General features: G+C 43.8%; 1 protein-coding gene across 1 annotated transcript in view; it reads right to left on the bottom strand.

The window, feature by feature from the left end:
* The window catches only part of WDR88 (WD repeat domain 88), a 390,999-nt gene that overhangs the window by 31,969 nt on the left and 336,804 nt on the right, over positions 1-22,226 (bottom strand). The window contains exons 7-9 of the mRNA XM_078671635.1: positions 16,377-16,561; positions 1,724-1,806; positions 871-939 (exon numbers count right to left, since the gene is read on the bottom strand). Of these exons, the coding sequence (XP_078527761.1) occupies positions 871-939; positions 1,724-1,806; positions 16,377-16,561 (337 nt within the window). The remainder of the gene's footprint in view (positions 1-870; positions 940-1,723; positions 1,807-16,376; positions 16,562-22,226) is intronic.

Raw genomic sequence — 22,226 nt, 5'->3', positions numbered from 1 at the left:
TTTACACTCCTTCTGAACTAAGCCTGAAGGCTGCTCTCCACAGCTATCACTTAGAGAGCCTTTTAAGGTTGTCTAAGAGCTCTTAAATCGCCAAAAGGGTTGTCTGGACTGGTGCAAGGGGCCTACTTACATAAGTGGACATCATATACCAGGCCAGCCTCTCACAACTTTTCTGAAGATAAATATTTGATTGTGTGGCGCACGGGCATTAGAAATCTGGTTATAGGTTGAAAGAAAACAAACAAGTGACAACTTCAAGGAACGGATTGGAAGAACAAACGGACCAGGGTTCCATATGAACCATTGCCAACACGAAGAACATTCCTAATTCACCTGAGAGGAAAAAATATTTCATTCAGCAACACAAAATTGGAAATGTAACTAATGAGAAATACTGATGAAAAACAAAAGATAAAACCAGTGTGCCTACATAATTTCTTCAACGAAGTTGACCAAGAACAATTTTTTTAGATTGAAGTTTAAAATACGCTACTTTGGACCAGTCATTAAAATATTTCCCTCCTCTAATCAGCAAGGAGGGGGCTGGTCCACCTCGGGAGGCACGAAGTTTGGGAGCGGCTCTTACCTGCGGCTGCTGCGGGGCAAAAAACGCAGGGATAGCCGCCAGCACCTCCCCCTCCGCTCTTACCTGCAACCGTCGTGGGGCGGAAAATGCAGGGATCGCCGCCAGCACCCCCACCCCTCCCTCGCTCTTACATGTAGCTGTCACGGGGCGGCAAACGCAGGGACTGCCACAGGTGGCAAAAGGTGTAGCTAAGCCACTGCCTCTACTGCTTGATTCAAAATATCCATCATTAAAACCATCGAGCAGGACCAGGGTTTGTTGCAAATGCTTAAGCTTGGTTTTACCTTCGATGCCGAAAGGACCCATTTTTTGTCACTGCTCAATGCAATATCTTCCACCCAATCTTCATGGCCCTGCAGTGAAAGTGAACTGGATTAAGGTACAGAAATACAAAATGGTCACCAGCAAACATGTTGGGCAATCGTCAATGCCTGTGGTTGTCTTCTCATCAAGGAACTTGTAAAGCAAAAGCTAGGGAAATGAAAGCCACCACAAAGCCAGTCATTCTGATAAAGTAGGTTTTTTTTGTGTTTTGGTTGGGGGGGAGTATTTCATGTAAAAAAGACCTATACAACAAAGATGCTCAATGTAGGCAAAGCGTTAAATAGATACACGATGGGAGCATTACTATTAAGAGACGGATTTTAGAATGAAAAAAGACAAAAGAAACTAAGAAACCTGGCAAAAGGTGAACAAATAAAACTGAATAAAAACAATAAAAAAAGTTTTTTTAAATTGAGAAGGATGCAAAACACACAAATATATCAACGACTGTGAAAAAAACAATAGTCATAAAGAGCACCATTATGAAAAAGAACATTGCCATTTCGCTATCAAATGAACAATGCTGTACGCCACGCTATCAATCACTGCAGGTCGGCCAGGCAGTGACTTTCTTTACAACATAATAGCAACTACAGCAGATGTATCTTGAAAGCACTCCAGATTTACTGTTGTTGCCATGAGTATTATTTTCTGATGATTTTAAACACATGCATTACACTTATTTGCCCATGGTCCACCTGCAACCATGAATTCTACTGCGGTCATAAAATACACAAATAAACAACATCATCCAACCTATCTGTACATAAAACAGAACCTATTGAATAAATGAATGTTTTACGAGTCCAGTACCTTCAAGGTCACTTTTTTACATGCCGCGTCCACATTCCAGATAACAATGGTTTTGTCATAGGCACCAGAGGCGAGAAGGGTGGCTGAAAGGCAAGAAAGGCATTCCACTTATTTCCTTATTTTTGCAATTTTTCCGACAGAAATTGGTCTCCAGGCTGCTATGAAGAAGACAGCATTTTTGTGTAAAATTAGATATTAAGAGGATGCCAATGGACGCCCATTTGGACTGTTGAGGTCTACTTTGTAGGTAAATACATAAAGCTGTAAAATGAATTACATCTGTACAGTGTACCACTATTTATATGTATATGTCACAATTTGTTTGAATTGTGAACCACGCCAGCGCTTCACAACAATATGGTAGATACAGTTGTTTAATTTGTTAACAAAAAGTGGATGAAACCAAAGTATTTCTCAGCCGACCGCCGCCAACACTGTCAAAAAAGCCAGGGTTTCCGAATACCAAGGATGCCTTGTGTGGATTCCACCTCATGCCTTTCTCTCTCTGCCTTTGTTACTGTTTTCCTATCTTTCTCTTCCATTGCCCATCAAAATTAAATCATAGGCACCAAAACTGAGCGCGGGTGCTCACATCCGCAACCACTGGCACAAATTAAGCACTGCAGGCGACACCGGAGAGGAAACAGAACAACCAAGAATCACCCGTCTGCACTGAGCAGGTTCATAAAAATGCAGCAGAAGGCAGTGGTGATGTGTTCACGCATTGTGTTTGTGGGTCTTCATTGAGTTCTACTACCATCAAGCAATAAGTTAATCCAGCTGTAGACCACCATAGTCTGCTCCTGTATGTGATAATGCCTAGATTAAATGTAGGTGATGCAGGTGCAAGTCAAGCAAGCCACAGGGCGATCCTAACCCACGTACTTAGGTGAACACTTATGCACTGATCGCCATGTTCAAGATAGAGACACACATGCAGATTTCACTGCTGCCTGCTTCAAGCCTACTTGCAAACCCTGTAGCAGGAGAAACAAACAAGTACAAAGAGAGAGTGAAATAAAAGAGAGGTATAAGAAGGAGAAAGGGAAATAATGAGCAAAATATTGAAGTAAAGAGAGAAAGATAGAGACATAGAGGAAAAAGACAGAATGAGGAAGATAATGAAGTAAAGAGAGCTAAAGATAGAGATTAGAAGCAGAGTGGTTGTAAATTCAACAGAATACCCTGCCCACTAAACTCCTGCTCCACCCACCCTATTTTGAGTGGGGTGGATCATCAGTATTCTGCCGACAGACCATCTGTAAGCTCCATAGATGGAATGCCTCCTTTGACGGCCCCACAGAGTAGAGGCCATTGGAAGAAGACTTTACAGCATCCACCCCATTTAGGATGGATGGTGTAGAGGCTTTTTTACCTATTTGTAATGCCAGGAAAGACCTGGCGATAAGGAGCAGGAAAACAAATAATGACCCCCATGCCCTGAAGGAAAATTCCCAGATTGTTAGGGCCATCATTTTTGGGTTTTACTCAAACAAACTCACATTATGGAGAAAAAAAACCTTTGAAAAGTTTGACGCCCAGCCATTATGTCTGACAGCACGTTCTTCAAACTTTTTATACATTGATAGGAATCGCCTTGGAAGACGGTCCTTTTCAACCTACACATTTGCCTGCAGGGCCAGTGGACCACGCTAAATTAACAGGTGTAGGTCCCTCGAGATGGCGGAGGTAATCCTGCCATCCCAATCCAGTACTCTCCATCAACAAAACTCTAAATCAGGTCCATTCACTTAAACATTCAGAGCCTCAGCAGAAGTGAAAATAGATGACTAGATAACAAAGACCTACACAGTCTAGAAATTGCCACAATCAACACTCACTGTGCATGAAATCTTTCTCGTCCCCACCAGCCAATGACGAGGAGGTTTACACCTCCAAAAGATTCAGGAAACCCTTAGAAACACATTATCAGAGTTTATTAAAAGATAACAAAATATAAAAATCGATGAAAACTCAGAGCCACAGAAGAATATGAAATGCTGCACGTGAATGGCACCATAGCAGAACAAAAGAAAATGATACCTTCTTTCGCATCTGTGGCCCAAATGCCTGTGTGCTAATGAACTCTCAACCCTGGACTCCAGCTCAAGTAAATCAGATTTAAGCATGCTTCTTCCAAAGGCACCTAAGGAAATCGAAGACATCCTATTATTTCCAAACCACTGCAACTCCAAACACCAGCATGGTAGAGGTGCCATGACTGCGCACCCCAGGCTCCATTTTCATCAAGTCAGGCCGAGCACAGGATCCTGGCAAAAGCAAGCAGAGAAAACCAGTACATTTCATACTCTCACTCACCTATAGGGTGAAACACCAGCGCAGTACAGATCACCTAACCACCCACACCAGGACTTCATATCCAGACAAGCAAAATCCAGCAGAGGATCCCTCCAAAAGCCATCAAACAAGAAAAGTAAATCTCAAATTCCCACACTACTATGGCTCTGAACACCAGCATGGCATAGATTACATGACTTCCCACTCTTGAGCTCTTTCTATGACCCATCAAATTCAAGCAAAGTATCTGTTACTTCTGTGCAGAGAAAGCTTACCAGATGATACAGGCATCCAGGCGGGGTACTCGGGACACAGCTGGGAAGGGTGAGGCTGAACACCATGCTCAGCATGTACGCGGGTGCTGCCGCAGCGAAAACCCCACAGGCTTTTCTAGTCTTGCGGTCACCTTAAGTGGTGTTCCGCAAGATGTGTGGAAGGAACATAGGCAAAGAATGGTGGCAGCAGAGCACCGGAGTACCAGGTGAAACAAAGGGTGTCAATCTTGGGCTACTTCTTCAGATGCCTAGCTGGAACTGTGAGTTTCAGGAAGGAGGCATGAACAAGTCTTTCCAAAATGATGGTATGTCCAGGGATACTCGTCTGAGACTCCCAAACCAAGAGAGAAGGGTTTTTCCTGTGATATTAGTTCCTCTAAATCATGTGTAAGAATGCATCTACAAGTGATGAATGTGTTGCAATGCATTCATTCTCTTATTTTTCATTGGGTTCATTGACCATTTCCTGCTATTTTGCCTCTGATTTTAAATCCCTTGTAGATGGAGACTCTGCTGGATTTCATATGAATTCTTCTTGCTTGCCTATTCCTCCCTCCTGATGTCAGATGGAGCTTGGTGACTTGATATTCACCTCTATAATAAACGTCACCTACAATCAAGAGCTACAACATTTCTAGGAACTTTTTTGCATCATTTGTGGTTTTTTCCTCCTATTTGCAGCGCTCTTAATGAAACACTTGACACCATTCACATTCACTTTTAAGTGCAGAGTGGCAACATGTCTAATGGAAGTAGTGAACCATTCCTCAGGCAATCATGAAGATGGTTCAACAGATATTTTAAGCATTTATTCCTTGGCCGGTCATACACCAAAAGCAACCAAATAAAAAAAGGAATCCTGCTCCCTACCACTATGTCCCTCCATACCAGCATGGTAGAGGTTACTTGCCCTACCATCCCCAGACTCCAATTCCAGCCAATCAAGTCAAGAGCCTTCTTTATCTCTATAGGTCCCATAGCTTTGTTGCAAGGGTTTCAGAAGTAAAGTCCAGAAAAAGACAAAGATGTTGCCTACGGGTACCTGAGATCAGAAACGCTGCATGCAACATTTCTTCCCATAGAACATTTCACCTACACCATATTTGTCCTCCACACAGAGCAGTGCATCAATTCCACTAACACATGCTCACATAGCCAACAAAAGACAGTACTCAAGCCACGTACTGCCAACAAATAACCATCCACATCTGACTCGCCACCTCTCACAGAAAGCAGACTAAAATATATTGCAGTTCATGATTATCAATTCTCACTCCACAGACTAGCATGCAGCAGATTTATCCAGTTTTATCACCACCATTAATCTTGACTGCAACTCTACAACATTCATAACATTGATTGGTTACATCAGATGAGAAAAAGAGTTGCAGTTGTTACTTTTGTACAGAGCATGAATATTCTAGCTATAACTGCTCTATAACACCTTTATGCTCATCTACTACCACCTACAATTATCAGCCACACAAACCACCATGTACCTTGTTCCTGGTCACCCAGAGCCAACCCAACACTCATCTCCAAGATGCCCAGCTGCATTACAGTAGACACCTCCAGCTACAGGAAAAGCTGATTCCTCAGAGACATCAAAACCACAGGTGTCTTATAAATCAGAGTCACAAAGACTGACTGACTGAAATTTTTATTAAGCGCTCGAATGCCGCGGCGTCTTGGCGCTGTAGATTAGAAGGCGATGTGAGGCAAATCAGGGTAGGGAAAACAGCCATGTTTTCAGGGATTTTCTGAACCTCAGTTTGGAGGCTTGTGAGCGAAGTTCAGCAGGCAGTGAGTTCCAAAGTTTGGAAGCCTGATTAGAAAAAGATTTTCCACCCCAACGTACTCTCCGAATTCTAGGTACACAGACCAGGTCTTGATTGGCCGATCTTAGAGTTCGGTTGGGCACATATCGCGGGAGGAGTTTGGCCAGGTAATCCGATCCATTTCCGTGAACGGCTTTGTGGGCCAGGTAGAGGGCCTTAAACTGAACTCTGCGCTTAATTGACAGCCAGTGTAGCTCTCAAATGGCACGGGAGGTGGGGTGACGCCTTGGCAGGTTCAAAAGAACCCTGGCGGCCACGTTCTGAATAGCCTGCAGCTTGATCAATTGCTTCACTCCCGTACCAAGATAGAGAGAGTTGCAATAGTCAACCCGAGACATTACCAGGGCGGCAATAACAGTCTTTTTTAAGGTGGGTGGGATGTAGGGCAAGATCTTTCTAAGTACCTTCATCGTATGAAAACAGGCAGAGGTGACTTGATTAACCTGTGCCGTGCAGGAGAGGCTGTTGTCCAATAGAAATCCAAGGTTTTTGACCTTCTCGGCTGGAGTTGGACAACAGCCGGCTTCCGGGGGCCACCATAGCTGACTCCATATCGAGGGCTTCTGACCGAATTCTATGACTTCAGTCTTCTCAGTATTTAATTTGAGAAAGTTTTGGCTCATCCAGTTTTTCACACTGAGAAGGCAATTCCTGAAACGCCCTGCAGTTGCTTCAATAGAATCGGAGACAGACACTATGATTTGTGTGTCGTCTGCATAAGACACTAATCTCAGGCCATGAGATTTTATCAGATCCGCCAAGGGGGTGACATATAGATTGAACAAGGTTGGTGATAACGCCGACCCTTATGGGACTCCTCCAGGAAGAGTGAATTCCTCTGATTTAGGTCCATCCCAAAAAACCTGTTGGATTCTGCCTGTCAGGAATGATGCTAAGAGGTCCAGAGCGGCATCAGAGATACCCAGATTTTCCAGTCGGCTCAGTAGGACTGAGTGGTTGATGGTGTCGAACGCCGCGGTTAAGTCAAGTAATATGAGGGCCGTTCTTCCACCGTCATCCATAGTCTTCCTGATATCCTCTGTTGCCATGATGAGAGCTGACTCAGTTGAATGGCATGCTCGAAAGCCATGTTGTGTAGAGTCAAGAAGATTATTCTTCGTTAGAAAAGTCATCAGTTCTAAGTTCATGGCTTTCTCGAGGATTTTACCTGGTAGAGGCAGACAGGAAATGGGCCGATAGTTTTTAGTTTCGGAGGGATTGAGTGATTCTTTCTTACGAATCGGGCGGATGCAGGCTTTCTTCCAGATTGAAGGGAAAGAGCTCGAGCAGATAGCCTTGTTTAGTAGGGAGGTCAAAACTCCAGTTATGGCAAGTGGAATAGAGTGCAGTATGTGCGGAGGGCATGGATCCAATGGGGATCCTGATTTCATCTGTAGGAGAAGGTCCCCGACCTCCGACTCCTTTAACATGGGAAACCTGGGGTAGGCAGGGAAAGTAGATGGTGATGATTTCCTAGTACCCGCTGCCAGGACCTGAGTGGGAGTGACAGAGATGTTAAAGTCAGTATTGGAGTTGGTAGCTACAGTGCTGAGATCCTCATATACTGCCTGTTCTTTGTTCTGAAAAAAAGCAGCAATATTCCTGACAAAGTTCTGGTCAGGTGTAAATATAGTGTCTCGCGGGGTTTTTGCCAGAAGAGTAACTGCTTTGAAGAGCTCTTTGGCAGAATTAGGGGCTTCTTGGAATTTGGTGGTGTAGAATATAGATTTGGCCTGAATAATCGCTGCTTTATACTCCTGCAGAACTTTGGAGTATTCAGCCTTTTTGAGAACACAGTAGTTAGATCGCCAAATGCGCGCGGCTTTGCGGCATTTAAGTTTGATTAATTTCAGCTCAGCCGTGTACCACTGGGCGGTGGCCGACCGTTTCTTTGGCACTCGGGACTCCAGAGGAGCTAACTCATCGGCAGCCTGAGCAATCCATCTATTAAAGTTGGAAGCTCCGGTGTCGATGCTACATTGCTCAAATATTGGTGGATTGTTAGCAAGCGCCTCTGTTAACAGTTTCGAATCTAAGTTCTTCCATGAGCGCTTATTTTCCGGGAGCAGGAAGCGTCTTCTGTGTCTGGCAGAGTCATTGAATTTTAGGTTAAAAAAGACAGCCATATGGTCAGACCATGGAACAGGCAAAATAAAGGAAAATATTAGGTTATTGTTATTAGTGAAAATGCCATCGAGAGTATGTCCTGCATTATGGGTGGGCTTACACACTAGTTGGTTCGTATCAAAGCTAAGCAGGTTGTCAATAAGAGTTGTGGAATCAGAGTCGTTGGTGGCTTCGAGATGAAAATTAAAATCTCCTAGAATTGTGAAAGTGGCGGAGTCCGTGGTGGTTTCCAAATATGTGTGGAGAGCAGTAATGAAGGGAGTTTTTGGCCCAGGGGGTCTGTAGAGCAGCATGCCAGAGAAAATCGAACAGTTGTTACATTTGATTTTGAAGTTCAAGGCTTCAGCCTCCATATTGTTGCCTTACATAGCCTACTGGCCACTGCTTGTATCACTCACACTGCCCACCTACACCCATGGGAACACACAAAGCCTCATCTAAATTACAATGATCAACCTCACCTACCAAGCTCTATTACACACCTACACAACCATGCAGCCACCTCTTTTAATTGCTCCTTTCACCTCCTAATATTTAAAGTCAACAGAAACCAACAAAAACATCCCAACACATACTCTACACATCAATCTGACCATCTGACCCAAATATTGCAATGGAGTCTTCATTCAATGACTCCACTCACAACCTTTAAATGGCAGTAGTTGTCTTGGGGGCAGCTTAAGTCTCTCATCTTTAAGTGCAAACCCTCAACATCATGCTACAGTCAGGAGTTCTTCAACAGCAAACACATCAACCTGCACTAAAACTTTGACAAAACAGATGACTGAAGACCTAAAGATTCTAGAGAATAGTCACTCTACCTGCAGAGAGTTCATCACAGAAGCCAAGACTTCCTACCACAAAATTGTCTTCAATAAAGCCCTTCCAGAAGAAATGAAGTTTACAAGGCAATCACACACTTTATAAATACAACACAGGATCCACCACTCACCCACTCAAGTGCAAAAATGCACAGCAACCAACAAGTTTTTAAGAACAAGTTCAACAGAATCCAATAACACATCAATACTGTAACCACAACTGATATTACCATGACCATTTCATCCCTCATCACACCCAAGTGGAGCACCTTCAGGGCTCTCTGTGTTGATTATCTGACTGAATGCTTTAAATGAATTATGGCTGCATCATACAAATACATTATCATCTCATTAGTGAAAGAGATGTCTAGTGAAGCCTTTTGATCCTACTGAACATTGTGAACACATCACTCAAGACTGGATAAGTCCTTCCCCATTTAAGAAACTCTACCTAGACCTCAATTACCTCGGATACTAGCATTTCATCATTCAATTCAGATTCCTCTGGAATAATTGTTGAGAAACTGCTTGATTTCCCAGCTCAAAACTGCCATGACTTCCATGTAAATCTTGGGCTGGAAAATCTAGTACCCTTCACCCCCTTGAAATATGTTGGAGAGATCATCACCTTGACCTGGCGGCCCTCCAGCTGAAGCTCCACAGGGGGAAACATTCAGGTTTCCCGTCTTTAAATGAAACAGGGAAACCATGAGTTTGAGGAGGTGAATGAACTGCTAACTTAAATAGGTTCACACGCTCTACCTTTCTACTGTTCAAATCTGCAAAGTGTGACATGAGCAATATAGAACATGAGATTCAGTACCTTATACAGGGCTACAAATACGAGGGAACTAGGATCTCATATGGAGGAATTGACCAGAAAGACCACTAACTCCACAAAGTTTAAGATTAACTGAAGATATGCATCTTTTTGGGGGAAGAGCTAGAGATGGGACCTGGGGCAGTAGCAGAGATGCAGAAAATACAGTATGTTGGAACTGGCATGTTCTGGTTGGCTGAGGCGAGGCCCTAGCCAGGCATAACTACCACTCTGATTACTCACTGTATAACCTGCGCTCACCCTTGGGTACCTTGGCACTGAACAGCCAGGCTTATTATAGAGACAATATGTAAAGCTTTGGCACAGCACTCTCACACAATAAATAGACTGAGCGTCACAAAGGAGACTTCATGGGTGGTGTATGTAAATAAAGTTTGTATTAAACACACACATTAATTAAAACAACATGAACATTATGGGTTTCTGGGCATAAATCACACTAGGAAATATCACTAGCAGTACTAGGCCCAACCGTGTTAAAATTGCATCAGTAATATGCACACATGGGAAAGGTCCTGCTTTACCCCCCAGCACCATTATGCAGTGTGAAACGTTGTTAGACCGAAGCCAACCCCAGCAATTATTATAAATCAATACCACACCATTATAGGGTGCATACCAGATCACAGCAATATCAGGAATGGGTACACACAGACAATTAAAACCCTTTTAAGCAGCACCATGGGTCAAGGCAGCATGGGTAAAAAAACAATGTCAAACGTAATATTCTTTTGGCAAGGAATCAATGTTTAAAGCAACACCGCCGTGCTGTGTAAGAAATAACAGGCAGTCACTCCAACACACTCACTCAGCACCATTGTGCAGAGCGCACCTGCACATATACACAAGCACACAGCAGCCTAATGCGGTGCACTGGTATCCTGCAGTTCAGTTGATAAAGCATATGCAGATCCCATGGCCCAAGCCCTTCTCCACCACTCAACTAACCCCAACCACCCTACACCCATGGACTGGAAATAAAGAAAACCTTCTGCTGGATCCTAGGCCGATCGTGGGTGGAGTCACACTTAATCAGGGTCTCAGGGAAGAATGTGGAGGTCGGAAGCAGGGCTAATTAGGCGGCAGTTGACAAAAGGGGGTTTGGCCACTACTCTGGAAGTTCAGCCACGGTATGTGGAGCAGCAGCAGGTTGAGGGCAATAGTTGTTCACTCAAGGACTTTCACACTGTGGCCTTTCAGCACCAACCCAGTTCTGTGAAGCACAGGGGGGAGGTCATGCAGTCCTGTGACTCGATTCCGATTGCTCTCAGAAGCATTCCTTAGCCCAGTCAATCATTCCATCCACCCCACCCAGTCCAGTCAGTAGTACCTGGTAACACAAAGTCTTCGGGGCCAGGGGAGGAGAGGGCAGTTGGTCCGCTGCACTGACAGCACGAAAGGACCAATCGATGAATGGGGGGTGAATCAGGAGAGCCTTTGGGAAGAAAGGGGGTCCCCGACGGACACATATCAATGAAAGTAGCACCCAGGCAATCCTGGCACCATCAACATGAATCTGCTCCTTTGCACCTCCCTTGAAATAAGGCACAATGTCTGGTGCGAGTTGGTAAGAGTCGCAACAGACAATTTCAGTCGAACACACCAAGAGATGCAAATTCCGCATGTTCCTGGAAATGAGGTACAACGTCTGATGCCCGTTGTTCTGAGTGGCACTAGACAATTCCAGTCATACACAACGAAGAGTTGCAAATTCCATTCCTCCCTGGAAATGAGGCACAACGTCTGGAGGGCATTGTTTTGAGTCCCACCAGACAATTCCAATCACACACAACGAAGAGCTGCAAATTCCACACCTCCCTGGAAAGGACGCACCATGTTTGGTGCGCGTTGTTCTGAGTCACACCAGACAGTTCCAATTACACACAGAGGTGCAAGTTCAGCAGTGTTCCACAAAGTAGAATGAGGCACTACTACGATATGCACCTCTGAGGGTCGCAACCTGTGTATCAGAGACCACACGCATGCAGTTGACGCATCGCACAAGAGAGATGCGGCGCGATTGACGAAGCTGGCCACACGGGGTCCTGAAACCGGTGAATCCGTTCACCACCAAGACGCTTATGCACGGTGAGGCCCCACGATGTACGGCCACACTCCTTAGATGCGGGCAGTGCTTTTTGGAGCTCCGCACAAGGCAGTCTGGTCTCCAAGCACAATTCTTAGTTCCACATTCACACCGCACTATCAGTTGGGATCCAGCAGATGACGTGGGTAGTTAAGAGGGTACCGCTCTTCAAGTTTTACAGGTGGATGGTGTGGGTCCCTCGCGGGAGGGAGGTCTTTGATGTCCCTGAGACCTCCACCAGAGAACAGGGGGCAAGCCAACAAGCCCTTGAAGAGCTCACTTCAGGGTGTCACACAGCAACAGGTAGTCTTCCCAGGCCAGCTACTATGGAGGAAAGGTGAAGGTCTCTCTTCCAACGGTAGTAATCCTCCTTGATCACAACAGAGTTCTCTGGCAGTGCGCACTAAGCAGTTTCAGGAACTCCGGTCCCACATCCCCACAAGTGTATCTCTACCCTGTGGAAGTGTGGCACCTGTAGTATGCCTTTGAAGTTGGGGGTAGTTCAAAGGGTTTCCCTTTGAACCACAGATGTCTCACCTACATTTCAGTCCTGTCTGCCATGGGGCAGTGGAATGAAGATCTTAATCTTTAGTGAGGCAATGATCTGGCTTCCAGAGGCCAAAAGTCAAAAACTCTTCCTCCAATCGATCCAGCCACGCCCTCGAATGACAGAGGTCTGTAGTTTAAATTGCATGTCCAATGTTTACATCTGCTTCTGGGTAATGCGCAGATGTGCTCCCCCATCCTCCAGTGTGGACTGGAGTCAAACTAAAAGGCACACAAAGCGTTTTAGAGCAAAGAAATGCTCACTTTAAGTGCCATTTCTAAGCTAATAATGACCAATCTCTCTTAACCACAGGAGAGCGTTTGTCATTGTGAATATAATGATAGGAAACATTTTGAGGCTTCTCGACTGTAAGCCACGTTTGTAGCTTGATGTAATTTCAGCCCTTCCCCCATGTTTACCTATGGGGAGAGCAAACCTCATAGGTAATTAACTCACTCATGGGTATTCTTCACTACCTGGGCAGGGAACACACATGTGTGCCTGCCTTGCCTTTCACCTACCACTTGGTTCACCCCTTAAGACTTACCCCACGGGTGCCCAAGTGGTAGGAAAAGGTCCCCTCAGGATTGGCCAGTGGTTTAGAAAGGCCAAACTGAGCATAATTGCAATGGTGTACAAACAGGCAATCACAGGCTTTGACACATGTTTAAACACGCCATAGGTGCAAGTGCACATACACAGGCCTGCAATGGCAGGCGGGGGACGTTTAAAAACATCAGGTAAGCACCACCTCCTAACATGTATAGAAAGGGCGCACGCACACTTTCTCACTGCATTTACAGTGGGAAAGTGCCCAGGGCCTAGGGCCACTAAAACACAATCAGCAAAACCCATGAGGAAAAAGCAAAACATTTAAGAAAACACTACCTCAAGCGTGTCAGGTCTAACTCAGCAGAAGAAATGTCTACATCTAAAACCTACCTAAACACATAAAATCACATGTGAAAATGTACACCAGAACGTATGAACCTGAAAAGCTTAGGCAATGTTTGTAAACAGAAAGGTGATAAAAAAGAGAGAGTCGGAGAGAGGCAACGCAGAAGCAAGGATGGCAGTGAGGTTGAAAAAACAGATCAACAAGGGAAGAGAAAAAGTGGTAAAGTTACAGAGAGATGCAGAGGAATAGAGAGCAAAGCAGAAAGGGCGAGAGGCAGTGAAGAGAGATACACAGAGTGAGTGACATAGAGTGATGTCATTTATGAGGTGGCTGCAGGCTACAAATACACTAAAACACACAATAACAATGGATTAAACCCAGATCTGTGACTGGGGGTGAATGTTTTGCCATTGTGCAACATTCCGTCCATCATCTTGTGTGTTTTGCTGCAAATACACTAATACACCTCTGTAGGTTGTTTATAAGACAAATAGGAGAGGAGTATTTAGTATTATTCATCATTGTCTTATTTTCACCTTTTAAGCAGTAGTTTACCTTGCACTGATTCTGCAGAACTGCAGGAGCTTAAGAAAATGATGGCATTCGTTTAGAAGCTGTTTTCCTGCTGCACCGTTGTCTCGTGAGTGCTTTATCCACATTCAATAACTATAGCCCTTCTACGGAGTAAGCCTGACATTACTGTGTGCTGCCCCAGTGCTTTAAATGGGCTGGCACCTACCGGTACAGAGTACCGGCACTTTTTCATTTTCGCCCCTTGAGTACCGGAACTTCTCCTAGAACAAGGAGAGTACCGGTACTCGTGTGGGCCTTGCCTAGACAAGGTGGTGCTCCTCATTTTCTCCTGCCTCGGCAGCACTTTTCACATGACCTGCTCCGATTCGGCAATCCTGAGCTGAGTTGCACAGGAGCGCCAGAACAGCAGCTCTTGTCACCTGGATACAGCAATCTTGCAATCTTGCTGTGCTTCTCTGCAACTGTTCCAGCAGCGGTGAGGAAGCAGGGTGTTTGGTCTACCCTTTGATCCTGCACAGTGGGAGTTTAGAGTTCATCATAAAACTAATGGACGAGGATGTGGGGCGCATTCTTTAGGCAGTACAGCTTTTTAGCATGCCATTGTTTTAAATGACTGAAAATGTTAGCTGATCAACAATTTAAATTAGGCATTTTTACTTGCATGTAAATCCCCACCCTTGCTGCCACTTGTATGATTGCCCTCAAACAAAAAACACCTTAAAAGGCAACACAATTTTGTTTGGTTTGGTCCATTTAAACGACAAGACGGCCCGCAAGTGCTACTGTTGTTGCCTTTTCAAATAGATCTACAGTACATTAAATTAGGAGGTGCCGGGGCATAGGCAGAATGAATGGGCGAGACAGGGTGCTTTATCAAGAGTGCAGAGTTCCTGTGTGAAACCTTTGGGTTTAAAAGGCAATTGAGCAGACCCCCCCACACCCTCCCCAACCCCATTAAACTCATGAGACAATAGACGTCCTTCAATTACTAAATGATGGGGGCTCGGTGTGCGGAAGAGAAGAGGGCAGGAGGCACTTTTCTGCCAAAAGCATAGTTTGCAGGTTGTATTATTCGTAGCTCGAACACTTATCAAACTGTAATCTTAGGCAGATGATTTTTTTCCTCAAACTGAACGTAAATGGTGCTCTGAGACGGCTTGTTTCATGTGTCAGGTAAAAAAGGTCAGCAAAGGTGCGAGGAGTTCCCCTTGAAACTTTTAGACCCTCTTTAGTAACCTGTATAATGCTGAAAGGCTGAATTTTTATCAGGGCAGAAAAAAGTTACCTAAACATTGGTGGTTTTGTGTCCAGTTGTATACAGTTGAGTGGCCTCTTTGGTGACCGGCACCATAGTTGCAATCTCAGCAGAGAGGCCAAAAACTGAATGAGCCCCAGTGCTCTTCATTTTGACAGACTTACCTCAGCAAAACGCGAGGGTGGGGGTGCATGTTTTTGCAAATGTGGCTCGTCTGTGTTCTCGTCTGGTGCCTTTCACACTTCCCTAAATGCCCCAAGGGCTGCGAAGCTTTCAGCCGACAGTGTGCATTAACACAACTGGGCAAGTCAATTCTTGTGGCTGATGCCCAGGTGTTTTGACATGGCCTGCCAGGATGGCTAGGATGCCTGTGCCAGGGGTTTGAGGCGGGGTGCCCATGATACAGAGCATTTGGGTTGGTGGCCTTTCTAACAACAGCGCCAATCTGAAGCCCGCGCCATTCTGTCCTTCTCGGTGGCCCTTGCTGCCCCTTGTATGATTACCCTCAAACAAAAAAACACTTTAAAGGCAACACAATTTTGTTTGGTCTGGTTCATTTAAATCCTTTGTTTCGTATGGGAAACCAAACATAATCCGAATGAGACAGGCAGCTCCATTATTGAATGCCTTACACTTTCAGACAGTTCTAGATTTTTTTTGGTAATGCTTTTGCATGATGGGACTCGTAGTTCCCCTTTCTCATAAGTAAGGGTTTCTAATAATTCCAGCATGCAAAATTTTGATGGCAAAATTCAGAGACAGTTTGGAACATGCCATTATGAGTAAATGCTTTATAAATGATTATTAGGGCAATAACCATTGGGCAGATACTTCCGATTTTTTCACAATGCACTTGGATTTCTTGCATATAAAGTTTGAAAAGTTTGAAAACCTAGCCCTGCCTCTGGCTCCGCCCCTAGTCCCGCCCACACTCCACCCCCCAGTCCATCGCTCCTTTTGGAAAGTACCAGCACTGTTTTTTTTCCATTTAAAGCACTGTGCTGCCCTGAATTCATCTAATGAGAATGCAATATAACAAGTGCAGTGTAGTACCTCTTTAACAACCCAAAGCGGCGCTGTCACCTGGCATCACCTGTCACCCCTTCTGCTTGTGACAGCATTAGATAAATTACCATCTTGAGAGAACGCGCATGCGCTGACTGAGCCCTCGTGCGCTTTGCTGAAAACTCTCGGCCCACAGGAGCGGAAGGCCCCGGTCTTGACGTCCCAGGACTTCAAGGTTTTGTCCCAAGATGCTGTGCACAGTAGGCGTCCATTTTCGCTAAAGCAGCAGTCTGATATGATGTTGTCATGTCCCCTGCAATGAAAAAGGAAATTGAAGTCTACATTGTAAACAAGGTTTCTAACATACCTCAGCTCCCGTTTTCATAGGTCACAAGGCTATTCACATCACCTTAACCACAGGCTGCACAGTACACAAGGTTTTTGTTATCACAATAACTCTAAACTGCACAGTTTACACAAGTAGGCATTGAAAACTGCACTAAATCCAGCTGCACTGCCCAGCAGCAATAACTGCATTTTTTAAACACTATTGAAATTACAGTTTAAACCATTCGGATTAACGTGGTAAAAAGGACACAACTCGAGTGTGCTACTCTTTTCCACTTCTTTTTGCCTCCAGCTTTTGCTGTTGTTTACTGCAATAGGATTTCTATGAATAACTATGAAGCACAGTTTGTCATTGTAATTGCAGTTATATAGCGTTTACTACCCCTGACGAGGCGTCAAAATGCTTTTTCGGCGAGTCGCACGCTACCCCTGGACCCAAAAAGAAATAGTGGTGAATTAGTATAGGGAAATATAAAATTAATTTCAGTTTTAGACATGTTGGTTTGTTATTTGGATTTAAAAGGATAGTGGAGGGATAGACAAGGGAAGGGTTTGCATTCATATAGTGCTTGCTATCCCTTTTGAGGTGTCGCAGCGCTTTTCAGTGGGTAGCACGCTACTCCGGAACCCAAACAGGATTTGTCACAACAAAAATCTTTAAAATTTTGAAAATGTGTGGTAAATCAATTACTACACATTTTATCCCTCAGCTGCACGCTAAACAAGGGGACACAGTTACTTGTATTAAGTTTACCCAGTCTGGATAGTACAAAAGATGCTGTATACCCACCTTAACTCTAGTCTTCTCAGCTTACAGGGAGGGAGGCATAGTGCTGCATTAAGTGGGTCATCACAACACTGTTGCACAGCTTTGCAACACAGCCCATTCTTGGCACAGTGCAGGACGTACTAATCCACAGCTTCACAAAGGGTCCTTGTGAAATGAGCAGCACATCTTCCACCAGATGTACGCCCTTTCCATTTTATGAGTCGCAAATTGCAACATTTTGCAACTTGTAATTTGTGACTCACAAACTGGAACATACAACAGTGTCTTCAACATTGTTTGCGATTCCTAATGGGGTTGCAAATGACCTACCTCATCAATATTCACGAGGCAGGTCGCAATTTTGTAACCCATTGGGAATGGTCAGCACTCACAGGGATGGTGGCCTGCTGGGGTCAGCAGACCACCATGTCTGTGACTGCTTTTTAAATAAAGAATTTTTTTTTAAAGCAGCCTATTTTCCTTAAAGGAAAACGGGATGCATTTAAAAAAGAAAAATGAAACGTTTCTGTTTCATTTTTTAAGAGTATGCAGTGATCAGTGGGACCACTGCCTGCTCCTAAATATGTTTGCATCCATTCACAAAGGGTAAGGTGTCCCCTGGGGACCCCTTCCCATTTGCGAGTGGCTTACCACCTACTTGAAGCAGGTGGTAAAAGTGTTTTACGACCGCAATTGCGGTCACAAATCAATTGTACATATCAGTGCGACTAGCTAATAGGAAGGAACGCCCTTGGCACGCCCCTTGCTAATAGTGACTTGCAAAACCAGATTCTGCAAATCAGTAATTGGTTACCAACTCGCAAAATAGGATTTCTACATACCACCACCCTTTTTAGCAGTCACAAATGTGCAGATTTCCTGTTTGCGACTGCTAAAAAGGGTCATACATCTGGCCCTAATACTCTTGAAGTGGAATTCAGCTCTGTAATGGTTGCAAATGCAAGATGAGGCTGTAGGGATACAGGCCTGTGAGGGACAGTTGACACCATGTCTACACTCACTTTTCAAAAATACAGGCGAAGCGATCCCTATCACTCAAAGAAACAAAGAGGACAATGGTCCAAAAAGCATGAAAGTAGGAAAGGGACATTAGTAAGGGGGAGCACGCAGAAGTTAATGGGACCTCCATTTGCTCCATCTGTGCCCGCAGCTGGCCTTCCCACAGTGAACGCCTTACCTCATCAGTCATTAGCCAATCTATCTTTTGTTTCTGCTGAAATGAAGCATGCTCTAGCAAAGGCAGGCACCTCCATCGTCTTTTCTCAGTGACTCAGAATATGGAAATTCCAATTGGCAATGCCTTTTGCTAATTGAGATTTCAGTTTAATACACTGCACATTAGAAATTCACATGCACAAAGCCAGCCATTTTGTGTTGCTCAGACTTTGTAAATACAAACCCCCTGCATAGAACAGGTCCAGGATGCCTCATATTACACAGGGCCTCATACCACTTCAACTCCAGTCAGTAAAGTAAACAATGTTTCTCATATCAACTTAACTCCATCTCATACAGTACACACGGTTTCCTCTTACATCAACAACTGTCTACAAAGTAAAAGGATATCTTACCTGTTTTTACTCCTGTCTTTAAAGCACAAATATTCTGATTATCTAGATGCCTACCTGTACAGTACACACGGTTTTGTATATCACGTTAACTCCAGTATGCATACCACACACCGATTTTCATATCACCGTAAAACCAGTGTACATTAAAGACTTTCTTACACTACTTGAACTTGGTCTGCACAAAACTCAGAGAGCCATATGTACAAAGCCATTCAACATCACAAACCCCTACAGTTCACTAAATGCAACAGCTTAATCGCTTTTCAGTATGTATTAAACCCATTTTGCAATTCAGTAAATTCTTACCGAATCACAAAATGGGCTTTGAAAGGCATACTGAGTGTTGGGGGCATCCTTTCCAAATTACAATTCAGAATGCTATGTATCAATGGTTTGCAGTCGCCCTTTTGGTCGCAAACATTGAACTGACTGACTCTTCAAAGGAGGTGGTATACCACTAGCACCCTTTACCCTTCCTAGGGGTAAAAATAAAAAAGTCTGCCTACACAAACTTTGTTTAAAAGTTTTTTTTTTAAACATGCTGCATTTAAAATATTAATATTTATATATAATACACCCACACATTCACACACATATATATATATATATATATATATATATACACAAACAGGTAAAATGAACATAAGAATTGTATAAGGAGATATGATCACACCAAAATGGAAGCCAGTTTTCAGAGTTTTGTGACTGTTATTGTAGTCCTACCATTAAGTCTGAAATGAAGTGCACTATATAGTGATGGTAGAGACAAACACTGTGTAACCCGTGATCAAGGAGCGGCTGGTTTGAAACACGCCTGGCGTTTTTTCGCTGTTTGTAGTTTATTAAATACACGCTGAAAAGGAATTGGGCCCGGCTTTGTTCTTTCCAAAAAGAGAGAAAGAGAGCAAAAAGATATATATACATACAAATGCAATTGCAGACATGGTGGTCTGCTGACCCCAGTAGGCCACCATCTGTTTGATGGCTACCACTTGGAGGGAGTCAACTTTGCAACCTACCTGAAGAACAGTAATGAGGTCGGTCTGATTGCGATCAACTCCGAATGGGGATTATCTACATTTTGTGACTATTAGTGCATAGGTCGGCTCACAAAATTCTATTCCATTCACAAAAAGTCAGCACACAATTTGCACCACTTTTTGTGAAGGGAATTTCTGTACACCTGGCCCCATGTTTCTTGTACTACTTTAACACCAGTCTGCATTGAATAAAATGTTTTGTTACAAAAACGTTAACTTCAGTTTGTAAAGTACACATGGTTGCTTACAGTACCTTAATCTCAATCTGCACAGTTCACGGGAATTCTCATATCCTTTAACCCCACTCTGCACTTTATACAAGGTTTCTTGTATAACTTTAACTGTGGTATCATGAATACTAGGCGGCAGGGGTTCATATATAGCCTTAAATTGTCTGCATTACTACCTTAACATCTTCTGCACACGACATGATGTTCCTTACATTACCTGAGCACCAGTCTGAGTAGTTTACACACTTTCTTATAATACCTTAACCACATAATGTTGCTGGTTTTAATATTATTTGATGTAAGGTCCACGCTAAAAGACACAACATTTAGTGCACATGCATCAAGCTTTTTTCTGTTTGCAAACAGGCTGAGTCGCAGAATCGGCCCGTTTACGAATGGAAAAAGGCCTTTTCAGATGCATGTAACTTTTTCCATTCGCAATTTAGGTAATTGCAATTTTTTGCAATTACCTAATTCGCAAATGCATTTAGGGAATTGCAATTTGCAAATCCCTATTTGCCAATGCATGTAGCCTTTCCTAAACGTGAACTGTTCATTTAGGAAACGCTAATTACCATCAACTTAAAGTTGATGGTAATTTGTGCATGTTTTGAAAAATGCACAAAAATCCATTTTTCAAAGTGCCAAGTACCACACACAGGGCATGTGTGTGCTTCACATGTGCACACTTACCTTTTTCGAGGGGTGCTCCAGGAGGGCCTTAGGCCCCCAGGCACCCTTAGATTTGCATTCACAATTTGCGATGACCAATTTGGTAATTGAAATTTGCGAATGCATTACCAGTCATTCCTATGGGCCTGTAGGCCCAAAGGAATTAATGGAGTCACATTAACTAATAGCTATTCGCAATTTCTGAATTGCTATTATCTAATGTTAAGAAATCGCAAAATGTATTGCAATTCCTACATGCATAGGCATTTGCAATTACCAAATAGCAATTCTTCAAAAAACGCTATTTGGTAATCGCAAATGATGAGTTTGATGCATGTGCCCCCAAGTATAAACTACAAAGACCTCAAGGGCTTCAGGTAGGACATTTGCTTTCTCAAAGGAACTCCACAGGATCATTTTGTTTGTCATAAGAGCAAATTTCGATACCACAGAAACTTAAAATGATATTGTCAATAATTTCACATGTGCTGGCCTTTTTAACACTGTGCACATAGGGCAAATTATTGAACCAACATGGAAACCAGCTCCAAGCTTCGTCATGCGGTGGGGATTTCGCCAGATTGGAAATGGCGCAAGATTGGATGTTGTGCTGCTACTGTAGCAGTGAATGACCACACTTTATTTCTCCAACAGATCGTACCAGAAAAACCTTGAAAAAAAACTATGAGGAAACTCTGTATGGACAAAAAAGTGAAATATGTGGTAATCAGTGAGATAAACACTGATTTTGCTGATATGAGATGTTACGGCTTGGAATACATGTCATATAGCACAAACGGTATATACCCCTAACCTCAGAGCATCAATATTTACCATGTGCGGTAAATACCAGCCCTTTTCTGCTCAACCTATAATCGAGGCCTACATTTAACAATGATGGGTGAAAAACATAAGACAGACCAGATCAAGGTAAAAAGAGCCAGGAGAAGAAGCGAATAACAAGCTGAGAAATCAGGTGCTCGGTGTCATTCCAGGACACTCGTATTTTCATGCTAAGGGATGAAAAGGCTAGCCTCGTGGCAATGTTGTAACACATAGGCGATGACGTCATCGTCGGATTAAAAGGCCTCTGAATCCATCAATCAAATCGAATGTCTAAAGCTGCTTGGCAGCTTCCAGGGGAGCAGTGCGACAGCAGACACCGGTGGGTTTGCTAAACATTCGTGCTCGCCCACATGCCAGTGATTACGAGTCTTTCTGCAGGAAGCAAGCCATTAGTCACTGCAGTAAGATGCGAGAGTCTGAGCTGTCACTTCCAAAGGGAACCTTAACCCCTGCGTGGCGTCTTTCTGCGACTGGAATCCTC

The sequence above is a fragment of the Lissotriton helveticus genome, chromosome 12, assembly GCF_964261635.1.
Source record: "Lissotriton helveticus chromosome 12, aLisHel1.1, whole genome shotgun sequence".
Lineage (NCBI taxonomy): Eukaryota > Metazoa > Chordata > Amphibia > Caudata > Salamandridae > Lissotriton > Lissotriton helveticus.
This window is presented reverse-complemented; position numbering and strand designations above follow the sequence as displayed.